This window comes from Ischnura elegans, chromosome 3 (genome assembly GCF_921293095.1).
Source record: "Ischnura elegans chromosome 3, ioIscEleg1.1, whole genome shotgun sequence".
Classification (NCBI taxonomy): domain Eukaryota; kingdom Metazoa; phylum Arthropoda; class Insecta; order Odonata; family Coenagrionidae; genus Ischnura; species Ischnura elegans.
Genome location: NC_060248.1, coordinates 66,101,296 through 66,120,452, shown reverse-complemented (window position 1 = coordinate 66,120,452; position 19,157 = coordinate 66,101,296). Strand labels below are relative to the sequence as shown.

Here is a 19,157-nt window from a genome sequence, read left to right as displayed (position 1 = left end):
GAAAGTGGCCGCATTGTGCATCCTTCAAAAGCTATCTTTCTCCTATTCTCCAAGGACAAATGGCTCAGCGGCCTTAACCGTCCGAGCAGATAGATGGATCTCCAAACGCGGAGACCCCGTTATCGCATACGTCACCTAGACGTCATCGCAGACTTCGCTGATCTCACCAAGACGAATTCGCACTCTTAATTTTGAGTATCATTTTGCCGGAGGTCCAAAGTGGATATTATTTTTTTGGGGGGACCTGGAGGCGGGCGGGGGCCCTTTTTTGCATGGAGAGTTGACCGGATCTTCGATTCATATTCACTTGTGCGCTGCTGTCCTTATCTTCCCCTTAGTCCGCGGTTCAAAGAACACCTCCTTTACGTTTCTTTCTCCCGGCGCAAGCTGGTTCCAACCCGACCTCACCTATTCATTCCTTTCCACCTCCTCAATCGTCCGTCCTTGCTCTGAAGCCTTTATTTACAAAGTCATGAACGAGTAGAATGATGACGAACCTGATGACCATTGCCCTGATGACGAAGGGCGACTCGTTCATCGAAACGTCTGCCGTGATGGAGAATCTGACCCGGTGGAAATTCCGAATAACCTTCAACGACTTTGTTAGGTTCACTTATAAATTTAAATAGGTCTCCGACCTGGGTTACCTGAAGAAGTAACTATGTTATGAAACCCGGATAGAGCCAATTGAAATACACAAATCTGCCGAAAATACACAACACTGCCGAAAGTCGTCTGAAATCGATTAACCCTCGTTATGAGCTCTGATTGCTGGATTTTTTCACATTTTGGTACAGGTTGGTTTGTTTCACATTTTGGTACATGACTAGAGTTACGTCAGATTAAGTTGCTGCGAACGAGCCTTTACTGTCTGCGCCAGTACTAGATGTCTGTATATTAACCCGTATGAGTCAATGCCTGTTTGCGGGAATGATTTTTGTGGACCGGAACGGAACATGTACAAATGCATGAACCAAATTAGTACAGGTTATTTTCTGTTCATGCACTCGCAGAAGTTGGATGGTTACACGGCCCATTTTTGTGTTCATTTGACGCGTTCATACATGTAGGTACGTTAATTCGTTCCGGTTAATGCATCGTGTAACCAGGCCTTATATCCAGTCAAGTAATCCAATCACTGGTATTTCCCACCCTAACAGCCGATATTGTAATGATATTTCGGGCGATGCATATCGGTAGACCCCAGCCCTGCGCGGGTGTGCTTCCTTGGCCGTGTCCTATCGCCGTCCCTTCCTCATCGTCCGTCGACTGTCGTCCTCGGAGGCCGCATCGCTCCAAAGGGAGCGAATCCCGGTCAATGCCAAGAGGAGGTCATGTTAGCAAACAGGCGGGGAGGGGGCTCTCTTCTTCGGAGGAGCGTAGGAAGAAACGGAAGGTGAGAGTAAAATAAGAGGCTGGAATTCACGATGAATTTCCTCCTCCCTTAGGGAGTGGGCTGTGATAGATAAGAGGAAATAAGGCGGCCTTGCATGAAAGGCCGAGACATGGGAAAATGCATTCGCCCACCGCTGGAGGTACCTGGTTTCTGGGCTGTTTTATGTGTTCGAATCGACATCTCGTCTGAAATTCCCTACATGGATCTGTTTTGTGTTAATTTACGCATCTGCGTGACATAACTAATCATAAGACATATCCTAATGTGCGTTTACATCCTTAAAAATTATTTTACGAATACTATTTATTAAAACCCGTAGTGAGCACAGCAAATAAATGTAATCTTTTCATTGTAGTAGACATTATTTTGAATGCAAACATTGGAATAATAACCAGAAGGATCTTTAAAAAATCCCTCAATTATGAACATAGTGGATACGTTGTTATGGCTAAGGATTGGTCCCAACATGAAAACTTTTCATGAATAGCTTGCGTTGGAGTCATACGCTTCATGAGTCGCGCTGTCCATGCGCATCACGAAGAATTCTGTATATTCAATGTCATGAATGAGCTCCTCAAGTGAAAATATAAAGTATGACGTCATTGGTCCGTGTCTGATGTTGGAACCAACTACCTCAATGGTGAAGTGTTAAAAGAGGCGGATATATTTGCGATGACGTGGGGAACGAATTGACCATCTGAGGCGTTCCTTTACGTTATTTTTTCATCATGTACATGACAAGATTAACTTTGTGGATCCATATATTAATGTGGAACTCATGCCCTTGAAATTTTAATCTTTTCATGTGGTACAATTAAAATAATCTAGTCATTTACAAAATGTGGGGAAGCTACGAATATTTGAATGCCTTTCCGCCTCGAAGATGCAGCTGAAGAATACTTGTATCTCAATTTGGAAAAGTCGGTTACTGGGCTGCTGCTCTAATAAATAAGGTTAATCGCTTTCAATGTGAAGTTCAGGAGTCAACTACGGGACTTGCTTTTAGTTTCCTCGCGTGCCTTAGAGCAAGCTAGTAGAAATATAGACGAGCGAATCTCTGAGTTGAAGACTTTAGGTAATAGCTTTAGTATGGGTTACCATAATTATTTCAATGATACAAGGGAGAACTGAGGTAAAATTGCCGGCCTCGGTGGCGGTGGGGTAAAGTCCTCGCCCGCCAATCCGTAGGTCGTGGGTTCGAATCTCGCCTGGGTAGATGACCCTAGCCAGGGAATGGATGTTTGTGTTGTGCTTTGTTAATATTGAAAACTAATATAGAGGCCGCAATGTGCTGTTTACGGGGAAGTGGGAAATAAATACATAAAATAATATTCACGATGGAACAAGTGAAAACTGCCGATTTCCTTCTTTTCTGCATGCAGAAGATTTTGGGAGAGGTCTAAAAACCCGCTGTGGTTATCAAGAATTGTTTTAGTAATCCATTGTTTTAATGAATTGGTATTTTTAAAATTCTCTAATACATTTCATAGCGGAATTGTGATCCAGTCGTGAAGAGAGAAATGGCTTTTCGGCCTTTTCTATTTTGAACGTAGAAATATGAGAAGCTCCCTCCAACTAAATAAGAAAGTTCCTTTCTGCTGAGCATGAGATATCCTTTGCAGCTCTCCAATTTGGTTCTCATATGACCAAAAATGTATTATATTCACACTTACAACTAAACATACTTTGTGGAAGTCAGTTTCGTTCGTATATACCGAGAGAGATTCTTTCATTTTCACATTGCAATCTATTATCACTGTCACTTCTTCGTTTGAGAGATCTCCTTTTGATTTCATTTGGATTTGTTGTTTATTTTCCATTTACACCAATAAAGCGTAAATAAAGTAAAGGTCACGGAAGGCTCAGCATGCGAGGGACTCGGGTTCGAATTCCTGTAAGTGACGAATTATTCCGAGATTATCGGGCCCTTTACTTGGGCGCTTCAAAATAAGAATCAGCAGTAAACCTCACTTCTTTCCTATTTCTTAGCGTAAGGCAGACTCCTCCTTCTTCCTCTTCCTTACCGTACCGTATAATTCTTCCTTACCGTACCTGGTAAAATAGCGGGCTTCTCCTTTCCTACCGTACTTACATTTATCGCGCGTATTTAATCAGACTGCTACAAACATTTATGTAGATAAAAGTTGAAATGTATTGACTTTTGGGGTCATTTACTTTGGATTCTTGTCGCAGTGAGCGATCGAGGTTGAGAATATTCTTTTGATGTTTGACACACGAAACATCCATAGTGAAAGTTTCCTCCTGGATCTGCTTTCGGGTCGCACTTCATGGCTTGGGTTTAGACTTCAAAGGCCGTGGGGCATGTATCGGCAACGGTCCGGGACCACCAGACTGGCGATTTTCTTTCCCATTTCAATTTTGAGATTTATTCCACTGAAAAGAAAGTTTCGTGAGTCCAGCGCGCTCCTTTCGAAGATCTGTCACCGGTGGCAGACCCTCTCTTGGAGGAAATATCTTTTCAAGGTCTGCGTAATAATCATGGAAAATTCAATTGATCCCGTTGTTCGATATCGTGAATGGCATATCGGCGGTTGGTATGAATGCCTTTCTGGATTGTGGCTATGACCGTTGAGTATTGTGAAACGGTACAATGGCTTGTAATGCGATGGCTACCATTGGGTCATCATTTTGTAATAACGTATTTGAATTCTGTAGTTGATGCGATTCTAAAACACTCAATTGTGAGTGGAACATGAAAAAAGGAGAAACTCATGTTTCAGAGGAATGTAAAAAATTGTCTATCAGTCTATTGCTGGCAAAAAATAATCACTAACCGATCATGAAAAACTTATGTTTGGCTTCTGATAATTTTATTGTCGTTTTAACTTCTGTTAAGGAGGAGAATTCAGTTGGAAGTTTGTAACTTTACAGAGTCCTTAAAATAGTCTTCCTTACCTTGTGCTTCTGATCGAATTGCACACTTTTTCTTGCCCCTCGAAAAATCATTAGCCGCTTGACAAAGCATTCTTACGGTAGGTACTCAATCGCTAGGCACATTAGAATTCGGTTTCATGAAATTTTATTTTAACATCTTGTGTAATAAAGATGGGGATAAAGCCATAAATCCATCGATAAAGTTTCCTAATAACTGGGGAAAAGTAAAAAATATCAAGAGAGCTGTCGGGTAGACTTTCAGAAGACTTTTTTATTCCTATCTTCGCTGATGCGGGACCATTACGTCTGAACGCTGACCTTGACGGGGAAGTATGATGCGTCTATCGTGGGATTGACAACACAAAAATTTATCATCCATATGGCTATTCTCTCTATCGCCGATTTGACGTCTCTCTTCTCCGCCTCTCGTTTCGTCGTCATTGTTTCTGATTACACAACATTTTCCCCAGATTGCAGGCAAATTGCATATGACGTGCCTGAGGTGATGTCGTCTCCGTTCTACGCTAGCCAAAAGAGTCCTCGTATTGTGCTGTTAAATCGTATAAATTATCGTGTCAACATCGGATGATATATTTTTTGTAGCAATTGCATTTTTTACAGTTTAATATGCTTCCTATATCCATATGTCCCATCCAAAAAGCCAAATCAATTCCGGAATCGCTTGAATGCCTTACAATATTCCGCCATGCATTTCACATGTGAGTTGGAAAGACATACCCTTAAGGATAAAAAATATATATATACAAATGTGGCTTTTGCGGCAAGGATGCCCTGTGAAAAAATTTTACGACATACCCTATAACACTTGGTAAAACTTTAAAGTACGATCGATCGTTTGTTAGCGTAATTACATGCATCCGTTGAGCAGCTGAAGTGGAAGAAACATGCAATTTATAGCAAAAATTGTTGTTTCAAATACACTTGTTTTAAATATTCCGCGGGGCCCATAAATTCACTGAATGATGCGATGCTACCTAGGGGTGATGGTGCGCTCAGGAAAATAATCTTGGAAGGAAAAGCAGACCTCAACATCCGGTGGATTCCTTAAGAAATTGCTCCCCACTTCCTTGCGGCAGTCGACTTGTTCAGCTTCAGTTGGTTTCTGTGCCTTCTCTGTGAGATTTCTACTTACTTAACTTCCTCAATGAATCTAGTTCTTTCTTGTCTTTTTCACATGCTCAACGTAGCTACAACTTTATTTTTTCCATTATTTCTTAGGATTTATTCCTGTAATTCTTCGGTTCTCTTCCTGAAATATGTAATTTCTTGGTCGGTAACCTATCTTTTGGACTTATTCAATCTTCATTTCGCCGGCATCAACTGGCCCAGGTCTCTTTCGTTGTGGCTTGATTTCAAATGCGGTTAAGTAATTCAAGTCATGTTTGCCGGTTCATGACCTCGTCCTTTGTGCGAGGCGAGGTTAGGGCTTGGAATTTATGCTTGGGAAGAAACTATCATTAACAAAAACTGTCGTATCACTATGAAGAATCTATTTATGATTTTATTTAAAATTTTCGGGGGGAATTTTCCTTAATATCCTCCCGTCTAGTTTCGACACTGGTAACACGATCGTTTTATTCATGCAGAGTTTCGAGAAATAGTTTGGATAGTTTTTTCCAGTTATAAACTTACTCATTCTTCTTTGAAGTTTATTATTTACTCAAAACTATGCCTCATAAACCTCACCAATACTATTTGAATACAAAGTCAGAACCTCGATTTGCTGCTTCTGCCGTTCTGACAGTTCAGGGAGCGGTTATACTTTTGACGTAAATGGTGAACATTGATTTCGTACTCACCATTTTTTCGTTGTCTCTTACAGATAATTCAGCTACCTAAAAGTCTGCTACGATGCCCTGATGAGTTGTATCTATATTCAGGTATCGAGAAATAAAGTCAGTTAATATGCAAAGTTGTCTATCAGGGGGAAAAGCTCATTTCTACGTTTATTTCTCTGGAGCTAAGCTCTATACGACTGATCAATCAACATCGCAATGCGAGTATTTCGAAAGACATGGAATGTAGTATCCTTCAATTCGTGACCTTTGTTTGTAAGCAGCAATGCAAAGTGAGTCGCTTTATCTTTCCTTAAAGGATCCGGGTTAAGCCATGAGACTTGCGTGGGCGAAATTTTACGACCTTATAATTGCCTCCAGCGATAATTTGATTGATAAAAACGATGTCTAAGGTGATACGGGCGTGCCTTGGTAATTGACACTTCGAATACATTGTATTTTTACTTACTCGTAAGGTGAAGTCGAAGTCAATTCTGTAGTCATTTTATGAATCCGCAAATTTTTGTTGACTATGTGATACATGAGTAAATACTTTTCACCGGAACGTCGGGGAATGATATTATGATGCCTCTTCGATAATTTTATTCGGGTGCGTGTAAGTTACATGAGACATTGTGAAAATAATCGTTTTTTGACGTACTTCGAGATTTTAATCGTACCTCCTGGGCTGAAAAAAAGGAATAGCTCATAGCAGTCGTGTAGCTATGGGGGGATGAGGGGATAGATGGCCCCCCCACCAAAGCGTCAGAGAAAAAAATATTTAAAACTAGTGTCTTGTTCCGGCATATGATAACTTAATTTGCTTAAAGTTAAATTTTAAATGCCAAAATTATGTAAAACGTATTTCCAGTCCCCTAGACTCCTCCATCCCCCCAAAGCATATTTACGCCACTGGCTCATAGGATACACAATAAATTACCCTTTCTAAAAGAATAGTTTATTTTGGTAATTAAAACCCATAATAAATGTTGACCTATAGATTAATGTCAGTGTCGGCGGGGTAAGTCCTTGCCTGTCAAATCAAAGGTCGCGGGTTCGAGTCCTGCCTGGGTAAGTTACCCTTGTCCAGGGCATGGATGTTTGTGAACGTTTGATTGTTACATGCTATCAATAAACCCCGATGTAAAGGCCGCATAGTGCTGTTTTCGGAAGTGTAGAAATAAATAAATCAAATAAATAAAAATGTGTATGATATATTTGATACTAGGATGTCAATCAGGAAAGGAACGCACGGTAGCCCCTCTCAAGTCATGGCCAAATATCTGTCCTGCGATCGGACCTTCCTGGTACGTGGTCTTCTCCAGTGCCAAGGCACTACGTGGAATGAGCTAATTCATTCAGGGTTTTCCCCTTGCTCAACCCCAGTGCCACTGATAAAAGTTACTCAACGTTGGAGTAGAGAGGATTAATTGATAGGACAGAGCGAGAGAGGAAGAGCTTTGCCCGCTGAATGGAAATATAAATGCGTACTTGGGTGAAGCGGCTTTCCATTATCTTATCTCGATTTCCCGCCCAAACAACTGCTCGCGTTCCTGCTTTTACTACGTTCACGGAACTCAGAAGTCATTTGAACCTGACCTGCGGCTTTTATTGATTCTCAATAGTAGTCGAAGTCTTTAAATAATTCTCATTCATTCTTAGCAAATTTCTGTGACGATTGAGGTAAAAAATCTATAAGAAAAAGGTAACTATTCCAGTATTTTTTCCCATTTATTTTCCCAGTATTTATTACCCATATTGGAAAGGACGTTGGTGCTTCATTGATGAGGTTAGTTGGAGATTTATTAAAAACTCTCGAAGTAGTAGCAGACTTATACATCTTCTGGACTGGACTCTTGATGATATGCAGATAATACGATGCACGAAAGGATAATCATTATCAAAAATATTTAAAAGGGAATACAAAATTCCATGGACAGAAAAATTGGCTGACTGAAATCAAAATTATCGGTGAGCCCATGAATTTTGACGTTAGTTTATATCCATCTTGAACTTTATGTTGTTTTGCCAGGGGTTCGACAACTACGGTCTTCGGGCCTATGCGGCTCCCGTTAACATTCCGAGGGACCCGCTGAATCTACAGTTTTTTTAAACCTTCAGGAATATAATGAGAGTGCAATCTGGTTTATTTAAAGCTGAAATGAAATCTATGAATTAAAATTTATCGATGAAAATATCGAATACTCGGTGATACTGTGGGTAAGGCTTTTGACGACTCACCAAGGGAACTGTTTTTTTCTCTGGTTCTCCCTCATTGTCATATCTCCATTTCCATTTTGCTGCCCTCGAATTCTTTCGTTTACCACTCGTTCCATTTCTGGATGGATACTCTTCTTCGTATTACTATATCCTAAAATTGGAGTCATAATTCATTTCTTTGGATTGACACTGCCTGATTAATGGGAAAGAATCCTGCCTACAACGATACCCTAACTTGCATCTGAAAAAGGGTTCACCAGTATCACTATACAGTGTGTAAAGAGCATCATAATACAAGAATCATTTTTATTTGCGTAATTTTTCTTTTCATAAATATGTTATGACCTGTGCACCGCATTATAAATTTGTCGATGCTTCGAAAGCGCATATTTCTACATATTTAACATTTAGTACGATTCATTTCATATTCACCTTCGCAATCCAGCTACTGTTATCACAGATTTTATCTTCCAACTGCTCTCTTTAAAGTCCATGAAAGTAACCGGAAACAACCAATACGAAATAATTATCATTGTTTACATTTCATGCTGTTTGCACTCCAAGTCAGATCGAATGCGTTGGTCAATTAATTTTACTTCAAAGTCAGAAGGATGAGCCTCGAATGTTTTTTCCGAGTTCATGGGATAGAATCGGTTTTCGATTCCTCTGATTGGTGCTCTTCCTAATGAAAGTTACAAGATGGCTGAAAATGGGAATAGCAACACTGTCCGCCTGCGATGTTTTTGTCATGCCATAGAAATGCTTGAGAGACCCTTGCCACCTCAGGATGGTGAAAAATACCTCCGCCCAATGAGATTGATCCTCGTGCAAGCGCGCTTAGCACACGATGGAGGGAAAAAAAGTGTCCCTCAACACTGCATTACCGGATGCCTTCAATTGCAAGCTCGCGTTGCATCAATCGAATGATGACAAGATCTCTCGGTGATAGATGAGTGCAGCCATTGGGGGTTAACTGTGGGTCGCTGCTCCACTGGCTTCGGAGACGTCTCGAAATTTCTCTTATTTTTTTCATTCCATCTCTCCCCTGTTGGTTATTGATAATGAGTGAGAAGTGGCTGAACCTGGACTTGTCGGACGTATTCCGCAAGGTGGCGCAAGGGTTATGTGACGGAGAAAAATTTGGGCCCATCGTCCCTCGCTCTTCTCTGGAGAGACGTAAATCTGAGTAAATGTGATGCATGACAAGGTCGCTCATGAATCTCTTTGACATGTTTTTGAAAAAAATATGGTTCTAGTGTGTTTCTCTAGGTTGTTAGATTACGCCGTTGAGTCAGTAAAACAGAGATGCTCCGATCTATTTTGCTTAGGTATTTGACGTGCTATTGTCGCACACTTATATGATGCAATTGCTTCAAACTCGTGCGTCCGTTCCATCTCTTAACAGTCGGAGCGAGAACAAGGTGACCGAGTGGTTGGGAGAAAAGGATTGATTTCAAACCAAATTATCGGTTACTTAATCTCTTCTTTCTCAGGAATACGGTTTTGAGATAGCCATTTGTTTGTTATCTAAAGAAGTCTTTTGAAACGCTGTCTAAATTTATTCGTCAATAGACCTAAGCTACTCAAAAATCAGAGAGAGGTATGGAAACGAGTCTTAAAGATTGACAAGCCGTTTACATTGGAAAAGGTTTGAGACATCAATTTTTTCACATTAACCTCTGCACATGGAACATAATAGGCATTTTCCACTTGAACGAGGCCTAAATCTGATTTTCATGAGGTGTAAAAAGCGAAAACAGTCGTAGTAACATCTTTTTCAAGTGGAAGTTGGCTATTATTGTACAAGGGAAGCGAAGCATTGCTTCCATATCATCTCGCCTGAGATCTTGGATTATGTGTATGATTCGTTCACTAGGAATTAGCTTGTGCACCCGAAGTTTAACATGGTCAGAAAAATTCAACAGACCTTGAAAAATGTGAAATAAGGGTACCTTAAACGTTGATTACTACCCATTGTGATTTCCATTCAGTTATTAAGCCTCAATAAAATCTCAATTGCTCGACTTGGCAATTTAAGGGTCACCAATTAAAATCCAACAGTACGATAAAAATGACCAGAGTGTGGAGATTTTATTTTTTACCCTCAGATTAGGAAGCTGTATTTTTCCGGTGGTCAAGCAAGCGTTTTATAATGTTTTTGATTCGTCGAGAAGCGATGATCCCCTCTCATCTCATATCATGGCCATGTCCCCATTTCGTCAAGTGCCCTCATTTCTTCGTGCTCCCTATCTATTCCAGCGAAATAAACAAAAGTGTCACCGTGTGTCGTGATCGACCTTGATAATGGCCGAAATTCAGCTTTAAGGTCCAGTAACTTAAAGAGAGGAATGTATCTTCAACCAAAAGGGGGGGGGGGTATTTTATCGTCTGCTGTGTCGATATAGATCAAGTGCGATATTACATTTTAACTATTTCAGAATACCTTTTATCGTATCTCAAGGATTTCAAAACTCTGATCAGCACTGATTTTCACAGCTCTGATTTAATTTAGGCAGATTCATAAAAAAATTGGTCTCTGGAAGAGAACTCTATCACTCTGTGCCAAAATTTATTAATACATTAGGCCGATTAATGAAACTGTCATCATAATAGAACCGTGCGCAATGTGTGCTTTGAAATTAGTGCGCATTTATGATAACGTTGATTTTAATTCATCATACCGATCTGATTGGTGGCTAGGATTAGGTAGCTTTTTTATCCTACGAGTCCTATTTGCAACTTGAATTTTTTCGCTTGCATCCCTGTCCTTAGCTTATCTACTTTCGTGGAGGACCCCTTCGTGTCATATTGAGACAATATAGATTAAGGACGTATGCGGTGTGTACCAGTGGCGGATACAGAAAAATCTCAAGATGGGGGCGCAAAAGATATCTTGCGCTACGTTTGAATTTTGTGGTAATTAAAACATAATCAAGTCAGATAAAAAGTTCAAGAAAACTTTATAAACTGGTTATACACATATAAAAGACAATTTCATATAATAATATAGAAAGCTACCATAATGTATCTGCAATGTTTCGCCAATGCAGATTTAGGTAATGCCATGAGGAATATAATAGGACGAAATTGGAAGACTCAATGGCTTGAGATTCAAAATAACAAACTTCGGGAGGCCTTCGGGGGGGGGGGGGCTTACAAGAGGGGCTCGAAGTGCTCGAGATAGTGCTTGCAGGGGTCATGCCCTTTATCAGGTTCATTCCGACTTTAATGGATCTCAATGTAAATGAATGGTCAGACTGTTCAACTGCAAATGAAGTGGTTTCCGTCTTCTACCGATGGTCTTCAAGCAAGGCGATTTCACAGGAACAGCGAATGGCGTCCCAAACTTCCCAAGCCTCTTACTGTAAAGTGTGAAAAAAAATTCCAAAACGTTTTCCCTCAGATGACTCTTAATGCCACGAGCAAAAAAATATTCGGAAAAATATGTTCAATTTTAAGAATCAGTCATAATCGTTATTGTAAAATAACAAAGTGAAGGAAACCATTGCCGTATGCAAATGATGATCCGTGAAGAGCCTTGAACGCAATGCTAACGCGCCCTAAAGAGTAAAAAATATCCCGGATCCACGTATCAGTTTAAATGCTGATGTTGTAAATTATTATAGGTATAGAACTCTTTGTATTTTTTTATTTTCGACTATCTATTATGCTCTTAATGGATTAGAAAAAAAGCCTCCTCTCGTCTTCCATTGATTGGTTCACCAACATTTAGGCTCTAATTTATACCTCACTGGAGGTTAAATAAACCGGTTTTCATTTATCTATCCACCCAAAGCCTCATCCTCACGATGGACTTGGCAAATTTTGCGAAACATCGCGCCCCTTCTCTTCCTCGTCAAAAAATGTGAACGTGATCAAAGGCACGAACGTGGCCGAAACAGCGAGGCGAGAGTGAAGATAGATGTGATATTTAATTGAAATGCTACCAAAATTTTAGCGACTATTGACTTACGTTGTAACTTCATCCAACTAAATACCAAGGAAAGTTTTGTTCGAAACTATATCCTTCCGATAACCGCCAGCATCCACCTTTGTTCCATTATGGAAAGGGAATGCAAACTCTCTAACGACTTAAGCAAAAATGTGATGAAAATATTCTCGTTATTTCTTATTCCGGTTGAATTTTCAATCCCACTCGAGCGTTTATTTCCTTCCTGGCACAAGATTAAAGTTCAGAAGAAATAGTCGGATCTAAATCCGGGATAGAAAAATATAAATAGTGCTATAGTTAGATGTTCTGCTGGGTTAGCGGGAGAGCGCCAAAGATTATGTTTGTATTAGCTACCTCGGCGGAAAGCGTATCGCTCTAAAAGTAATAGCGGGGATTTGTTCTCCATCTCTGCATGAAAAGATCGTGCAATTTTTCATATTAGTTTAAATGATAAGAATAGAATAAACCAACGAATATGTCGAGTTTGTTCACTTAAGGGTGATAAATATAATAAAAACACTAGAAACATGCTTACGTATATTCCATACAATATCATTATATTAGTAAAATGAGTAATGCTTACGGTGTTTTTGATGACTTATAATCAGTCTTTGATTCTTTGCGCAAGATATCTCTCTTTACCAAGCCAAAAAGTGTTTTAAACCTTGTTGGCAAACGGAAATAAAAGTAAGTAAATCGTGGTCAACATTTTCCCGAGTCTCAAATGTGAAAATTTCACCTAATTACTTTCTCAGGTGCATTATTTTATATTCAAGAAACATACAAATATTGGCAAAGTTGTTCTCCATGTTTTCTGAAAATTTCAAATTTAAATCTTCAATTTTAAAGGTGTAATATGTAATGAAAAAAGACGAAGTGCGACCGATCGAGAGGGAGATATGCCTCCTCTTAACTTTGATCTCTCAGCCCCCATCACTTGGCTGGCGGATGGTAGCCTAAGGGGGAGACGGGGACAAAATTGAGAGCATCACACCTTAACTCTTGTTTGTTTGTTTCTCGAGTATGATCTTGATATCCATCGCACTTGCGAGATCATTTTCATCCGAGGTGGGGTAGGGCAGGGGGCGGGCTGAGTTCATAATATTGGCGGATGGTGCCCGTGGCTCATCCGACGTAGAGCGCCGATTCGTTGTGAGTGAGACACGCGCCAAGTTTCCGCGGGAAGAAAATGGAGTGCAATTGGCTAGGAGTAGAAGGGCGACGGTTATACCCGTTCGACGCAAAAAGCCCGCCGTCGAATCGTCGCGGGGAAAAACACCTGTTGCGACGCAAACACATTTTCATTCCTCGTGTTGAATTCGGCCTTCGATAGGAGTAACTTCATTTATTTCGTTGAGAATCCTATTACAGCTACTTTTATGACTGCGGCAATACTGATGGCCTTATACGCCGTTACTTCTAGCATGGTGCCTGCTTCAATTAGGTATTGGATATTCGTGATGGTTTACGCATTGGTTTTACTTCTCGAAAATAACGCCTTGTTCATAACAACGTAAAATGACCGTTCGCTGAAAAATTAACAATATATTAACCGTAGGGAGGACTTTGCTTGAGATTCAATGGTGGCGATGATGGAAAAACGTTACTTATAACCCGAAGAAATTAACGTTAAAATGGCATGGGGTTAACTCCATTTAGATTTAATGGAAATATTTGCGTGAAATTTTTGGAACGCGAAGAGACCAAATCATTTGTTTCTTGCGCTTATCATCCGTGTTTGCTTAGTTCATACCATGAATAATGCAAGAAAATTTTCGGAATAAAAAATTAAATATATATTATATGGCATGGAGAAGTTAACTCCGGTACAAATATTAAGGGCAGCGAAGAAGCATCTCAACTCAATTTTAATACAGAGCGTACGGAAGTTTGCTGTTTGCTGAATAATGATTTTTATAAACGAACCAGAGAAATCAATTTCAATTTTTGTGAAGCACTAAATTTAATTTTTCGTTTTTTTTTCGATAAACCACCTGAACTATGGAGTTGAAAACTTGAGAAGAGCGTCTATTGGTTGACAAAAATTTAACGCAGCCTTACTGAACTTTGCTCATTCGTTAGTGAAGGAAAGCTCAAATTTCTCTCGAAAGTGGCCATTTCTCTACCATGGTAAAGATGATATCGAAGTCAACAGAGTCAAATAAACTTTGCGATTTCCTCTAAAATCAAATTCATGGATGATGCGTGATCTACGCTGTAATAGTGGAACATTTCAATTGTCGGTGTATCTAAGTCAGACTGCGCCAAGTTACCGTTACGGATCTCAATGGTGAGAGCGCTGCTTTTCTTAGCGATGCTTATTTGGTTTCCTTTGCTTATCACAGCCAGTAACTCGTCCGCCAGAAGGAGAGTTTAACTTTGGAAAGTTAGCTGTTTTCTTTAGGAGCCTCCACTCTGGTTTTGTCCTCACCCTTCCTTTGCTGCCAATAAATTTTTCCCTCCCAACCTTCACACCTATCTTAATTGGAATGACCTTGGTTTCCGGTCAGCTTCAAAAATAGCAAGATAGCCGGTGATATTGTAACATCTCTGAATTGATTATGGCATATATGATATGGATGGTTCTTGGTGAATGCAACTGACGTCTTGGATCACTTGCACCATTGCGAGAAAAGGAGGAGACAGAAAAACCTGGCAACCCGGCGTGGGCCTGCTATTAACTACCGGCGCCAAAGGGGCAATGTGTCAACGTCTCATTCGACGGATTGTGTTCTTCGACTCAACTACAAAGAATGGGTCGGGATTCCGCAGAAATGAAAACTCTGCCAACGGCGGGATTTTAAACCAGGCACTCAGGGTGCGAATCTGCCTTCCTATCTGCTACTACTACAATAACCCAAACCCTCAATATCTTGTCCTTGTTGAACCCTAAACCAATGAGTTTCTGTCATTCATTGAAAATTAAATTCCTACGAATAAATTATGGAAATTTATTAAGAGAAGTAAGTTCATTGTGATGATGGATGGCAAAATGAAACGAAAAAAAAAAATACTACAAAATGATTGACGCAGCTCTCCACTCAATTCTTCCATCAGCTAATCTTTTCGCACCTATATAATTCTTCTATTTCACATCCTTCTTTATCTGTTCCATATTTTTCATTGGAGGCCTTCCTTTTTCTGCTTCTGCCATCTACTTGTCCCTCGAAGATTATCTTCATCAGGCCGTCATGTCTCAAGATATGGCGTATGAGGTTGTTCCGTCTTCCCGTCAAGGTTTTCGTTGAGGCTTCTCTCGTCTCCTACCCTTCTAAAGACTTCCTCATTACTTACTCGGTGAGAGTGCTAACCATATTAATTACTTGACTGATTGTTTTCAGTAGATTTTTTACAGAAGTTTACAGTATAATAATCTAACCTCGTCGAAAAATACTTTAACAAAATAGATGTACGGGTTAAAAGTGCTCATGTTCTGTCATTTTTTTCAATTTTCATTTCTCTCAATTTCATTTACTGAGAGAAGCTGGTAAATGTTTTAAGTTATTGTGATTCCATCATAAACGGTTGATGGGTGGCAGCCGTGAGGACAAATCTGGGGATTATCAAATTCAGCCTAATATTAAGAAAAGGTGTAGGGAGCAGAGAATCTTAATTTCCAACAGCAAACCTCCACGAAATCGCCAAATGTCTATTTTCCTTACCCTATTCACATGATCAGCAGTAATAAATTTACATTCATCAATGTGAGTATGCCTATTGAATATCTCCACACATGTGTAAAATGATTACCATCTTTATTTTAGGAAATGGACAATGTGTGTCTTCCCATGCCATGGTGTAATTAGCACCTGACATTTTCCTCAATAAATGCTTGTTTGAAGTTGACCGTGAAATTTATTGCTTACTATTTGAAAGGAATATTCTGAATAGTAGTCTCCAGATATCGAACCTTAAATTCCTGACAGTTTTTTTTATTTATCTATAACTTAGGATTCCTCCGACTGAGATCTTCGGCCGTATGCGATTAAAACTGGAAACGATCTAATCTAGCTCCAATTTTTGACAAATCGCGAAGCTTTTTCTTCGTTAATTAAGTTCGCGGTTTTGGTCTGTCTACGCAGAATCCTATATTCTCGCTGCATATTCAAGTTTTGGCCGGGCGAGTGCAAAATAGAATCTCTAGTTCTTTCGAGTGCGAAATAGAATCTTTTATTTTTACATCCGAAAGTATTACCACAACACGCTTAACTAATCCTAGCTTCTTCAGGGCTCTGCCACAAATATTTCTTCTATGACTTTACGTCCCACTACAGAACTGAACGCCGTTGAACCCGGAAAATTCCAGACTCAATGGCGAAACTTGCTTCGCTCATCAAGCTTTCATCCGAGGTATATTGTGCTCAGCTCAATTTTTATGCCACCTGCCTCTTGCCTCAGGTTGACCTTAACTTTTCCTCGAGATGAACTACCGTGCGATTGGATGGAAAAGAGAGCCAATGAGAAAGAGGCAGACGTAAACGGGTTCCTATCGTGCAGGTTGTAACGGGTTTACACCGGCGCGGCGTCGCGGAATCACGTCGTTGTTCATTAGATAGGTACAGGTTTTCGACGTGGAAATCATTGATGCGCTGCCGTCTCTTCGCAGGCATGTTTGCTATGTAAATCGCGCGTAAATACATGTCTTAGGTCGCAAGTGTACGATGAGAGCGCAGTCAATCAACTTGTTTCAGGCAGCTCAAACGTGACAGTAAATAGTATTTCATTTGGATAAAGTCTAATATTTAATCGTATTTTAAGGAACATAAACAGCTAGTGCTGCAGGGAAGACGAATGAAAAATACTCCGTGTCCCAGAACTCCAAAAAACGAAACGTCATAAAGTGTGTGTACGCTCAGTATTTTGATTTTGTTACTTATTTTTTTAAGCGAAAAATAACTAAAAATTAATGTTAAATACCACTGTCACAACATTTTAGGAAAAAATACTACAGTTGCGATTCATTCGGTCACTTACAAAATTTTAGCCTTTGGAGAAATAAGTGTATGGCTTGAGATATTTTTTCATTCAAATTCATCATTACTTTTGATCCATTGGGCCAAGTCATGAGCTTGTTTTAAATTTGTAAAAAAAATTCAATCCAGGTATCCAATCACATGCTAAAGGGATTCCTCAGCAGATGCTTTAAAAATTCAAATCCACTCATAAAAATTCATCATAAGGCTATACGTTAAGGTAGCAAATTCACTATTTCAAATATATGGTCTTTGTCCTTGTGTGCTCTCCCCTTTTGATAAATATTTTACGTAACTGTAAAACTCATTGGTGAATTTCATAGAACTATTAGATTGATCTTAACCACTTCCTTCAACACTAATAAATTACGAAAGAGTTAAATATATTCATAAAGTAATCGGTATTTTTTTTAATTGCCACAAATTCAAGCACTTAAATAAAAAGGTATAATAATTAAATTAAATAAATCCGGTTAAAGTAGGTACCATCAATTCTATTGCTTAAATCGCAAACTTGGATACAGAGAAGCTATAAACACGGTGGAATGGCTATTTAACAGCGTGTAGAAATTAGCCAAGGCAATGAAATCATTATGGAGGGAAAAAAGAACATGTCCCCCGGGGAAGGCCAAGAAATACATGTATCTAATTATAAGTGCAATAGAGACTAAATTATTGATAAAACATTCGGAAGGATCAAGAAGGACTTGAAGGAGAACCTCGAGAAAATTAAATATGGCATGGGCTATGAAGGAATGTGCTGCAGGATCCAGTCGTAGAGAGAACAATTGAGTGGAGAGAATCACTTCTTCATGAATTTGGCATTTTTCAAATTTAAAATTTTTTGCGCATCAAAGCTGTAATATTATTATGTATGGATAGATGAGAATAAAAGGTATTTGCACGCTGATTCGAAAATTAACTTTGAGCTGGTGAAGGAAAAACTTACATTGGAGAGCCGCCTAAATGACTACGTAAACCAGGAAAAAATTGCCAAGAGGGGCAAATTTGCCAGATTTTGCAAAACATTTGGTGCCCTAGCAAGTTCCCGAACAAACCAAGAAAGGCGCCTATGTTTTCATCACACTGGCGATATGATTGACCCTCCTTACAATGAAACCCGTCGAATCTTTACCTTTTCTGACGAAGATGTCAAGGTTTTCTTTTAATATGAAAGTTAGTGAATTTTAAACATTCTATTTTCAATGTTTTGAGTGTCTCTATGTACTTTTCTTCATGTTAAAGAGTTTTCAAAGTTCAAAATGATTTTTTCCATTGTTTTATTAGGATTTGTTCTGGTCATAACTCAGTAGGTAAAGTTGGCCCAATTCAAGGGAATCTTTGCTGACTATGTTTTTAATAATTGTAATTAATAAGTCATTTTTCCACACATTTTGAAAGTAGAGACCAAGACCAACGGTTATCGCTGGTTTTAAATCATTATCATACCCTAACTTGCAAGAAAGCAGTTTAAAAAGAAAAAAAGTGAAAATATTGTCCCGGTTTACGGTACCTACAATCTTTTCCATTTTACCAGTAATTACGGTCACCCGCTATTTACCACTTGCTATGCGCAAGGAACTAATTATTGTTTTTGTCTTCTTCTTAGGCTGCACGATGTGGCTACGTGGTACTCCTGATGGCAATTTACTGGATGACGGACGCCGTCCCCCTTCCGGTGACTTCCCTGCTGCCCGTGGCCTTGTTCCCGCTCCTGGGCGTCTTATCGACGGAAGACGTGTGTGTTTCGTACCTGAAGGAGACGAACATGATGTTCATCGGAGGGCTGGCCGTCGCGCTCGCTATAGAACACTGTCATCTGCACGAGAGGATCGCCTTAAAGGTTCTCCTGCTCGTGGGCACGAGTCCTAGGCTGTGAGTATTTGATGAAAATGTTATTCGATACGATTGAACTTAAGAATTTT

General features: G+C 39.6%; 1 protein-coding gene across 2 annotated transcripts in view; it reads left to right on the top strand.

The window, feature by feature from the left end:
- Nucleotides 1-19,157, top strand: part of LOC124155965 (solute carrier family 13 member 5) — an 80,090-nt gene that overhangs the window by 47,112 nt on the left and 13,821 nt on the right. For both annotated transcript variants that reach the window (XM_046530205.1, XM_046530204.1), the window contains exon 2: nt 18,842-19,107. In XM_046530205.1, coding sequence (XP_046386161.1) covers nt 18,842-19,107 — 266 coding nt within the window. The remainder of the gene's footprint in view (nt 1-18,841; nt 19,108-19,157) is intronic.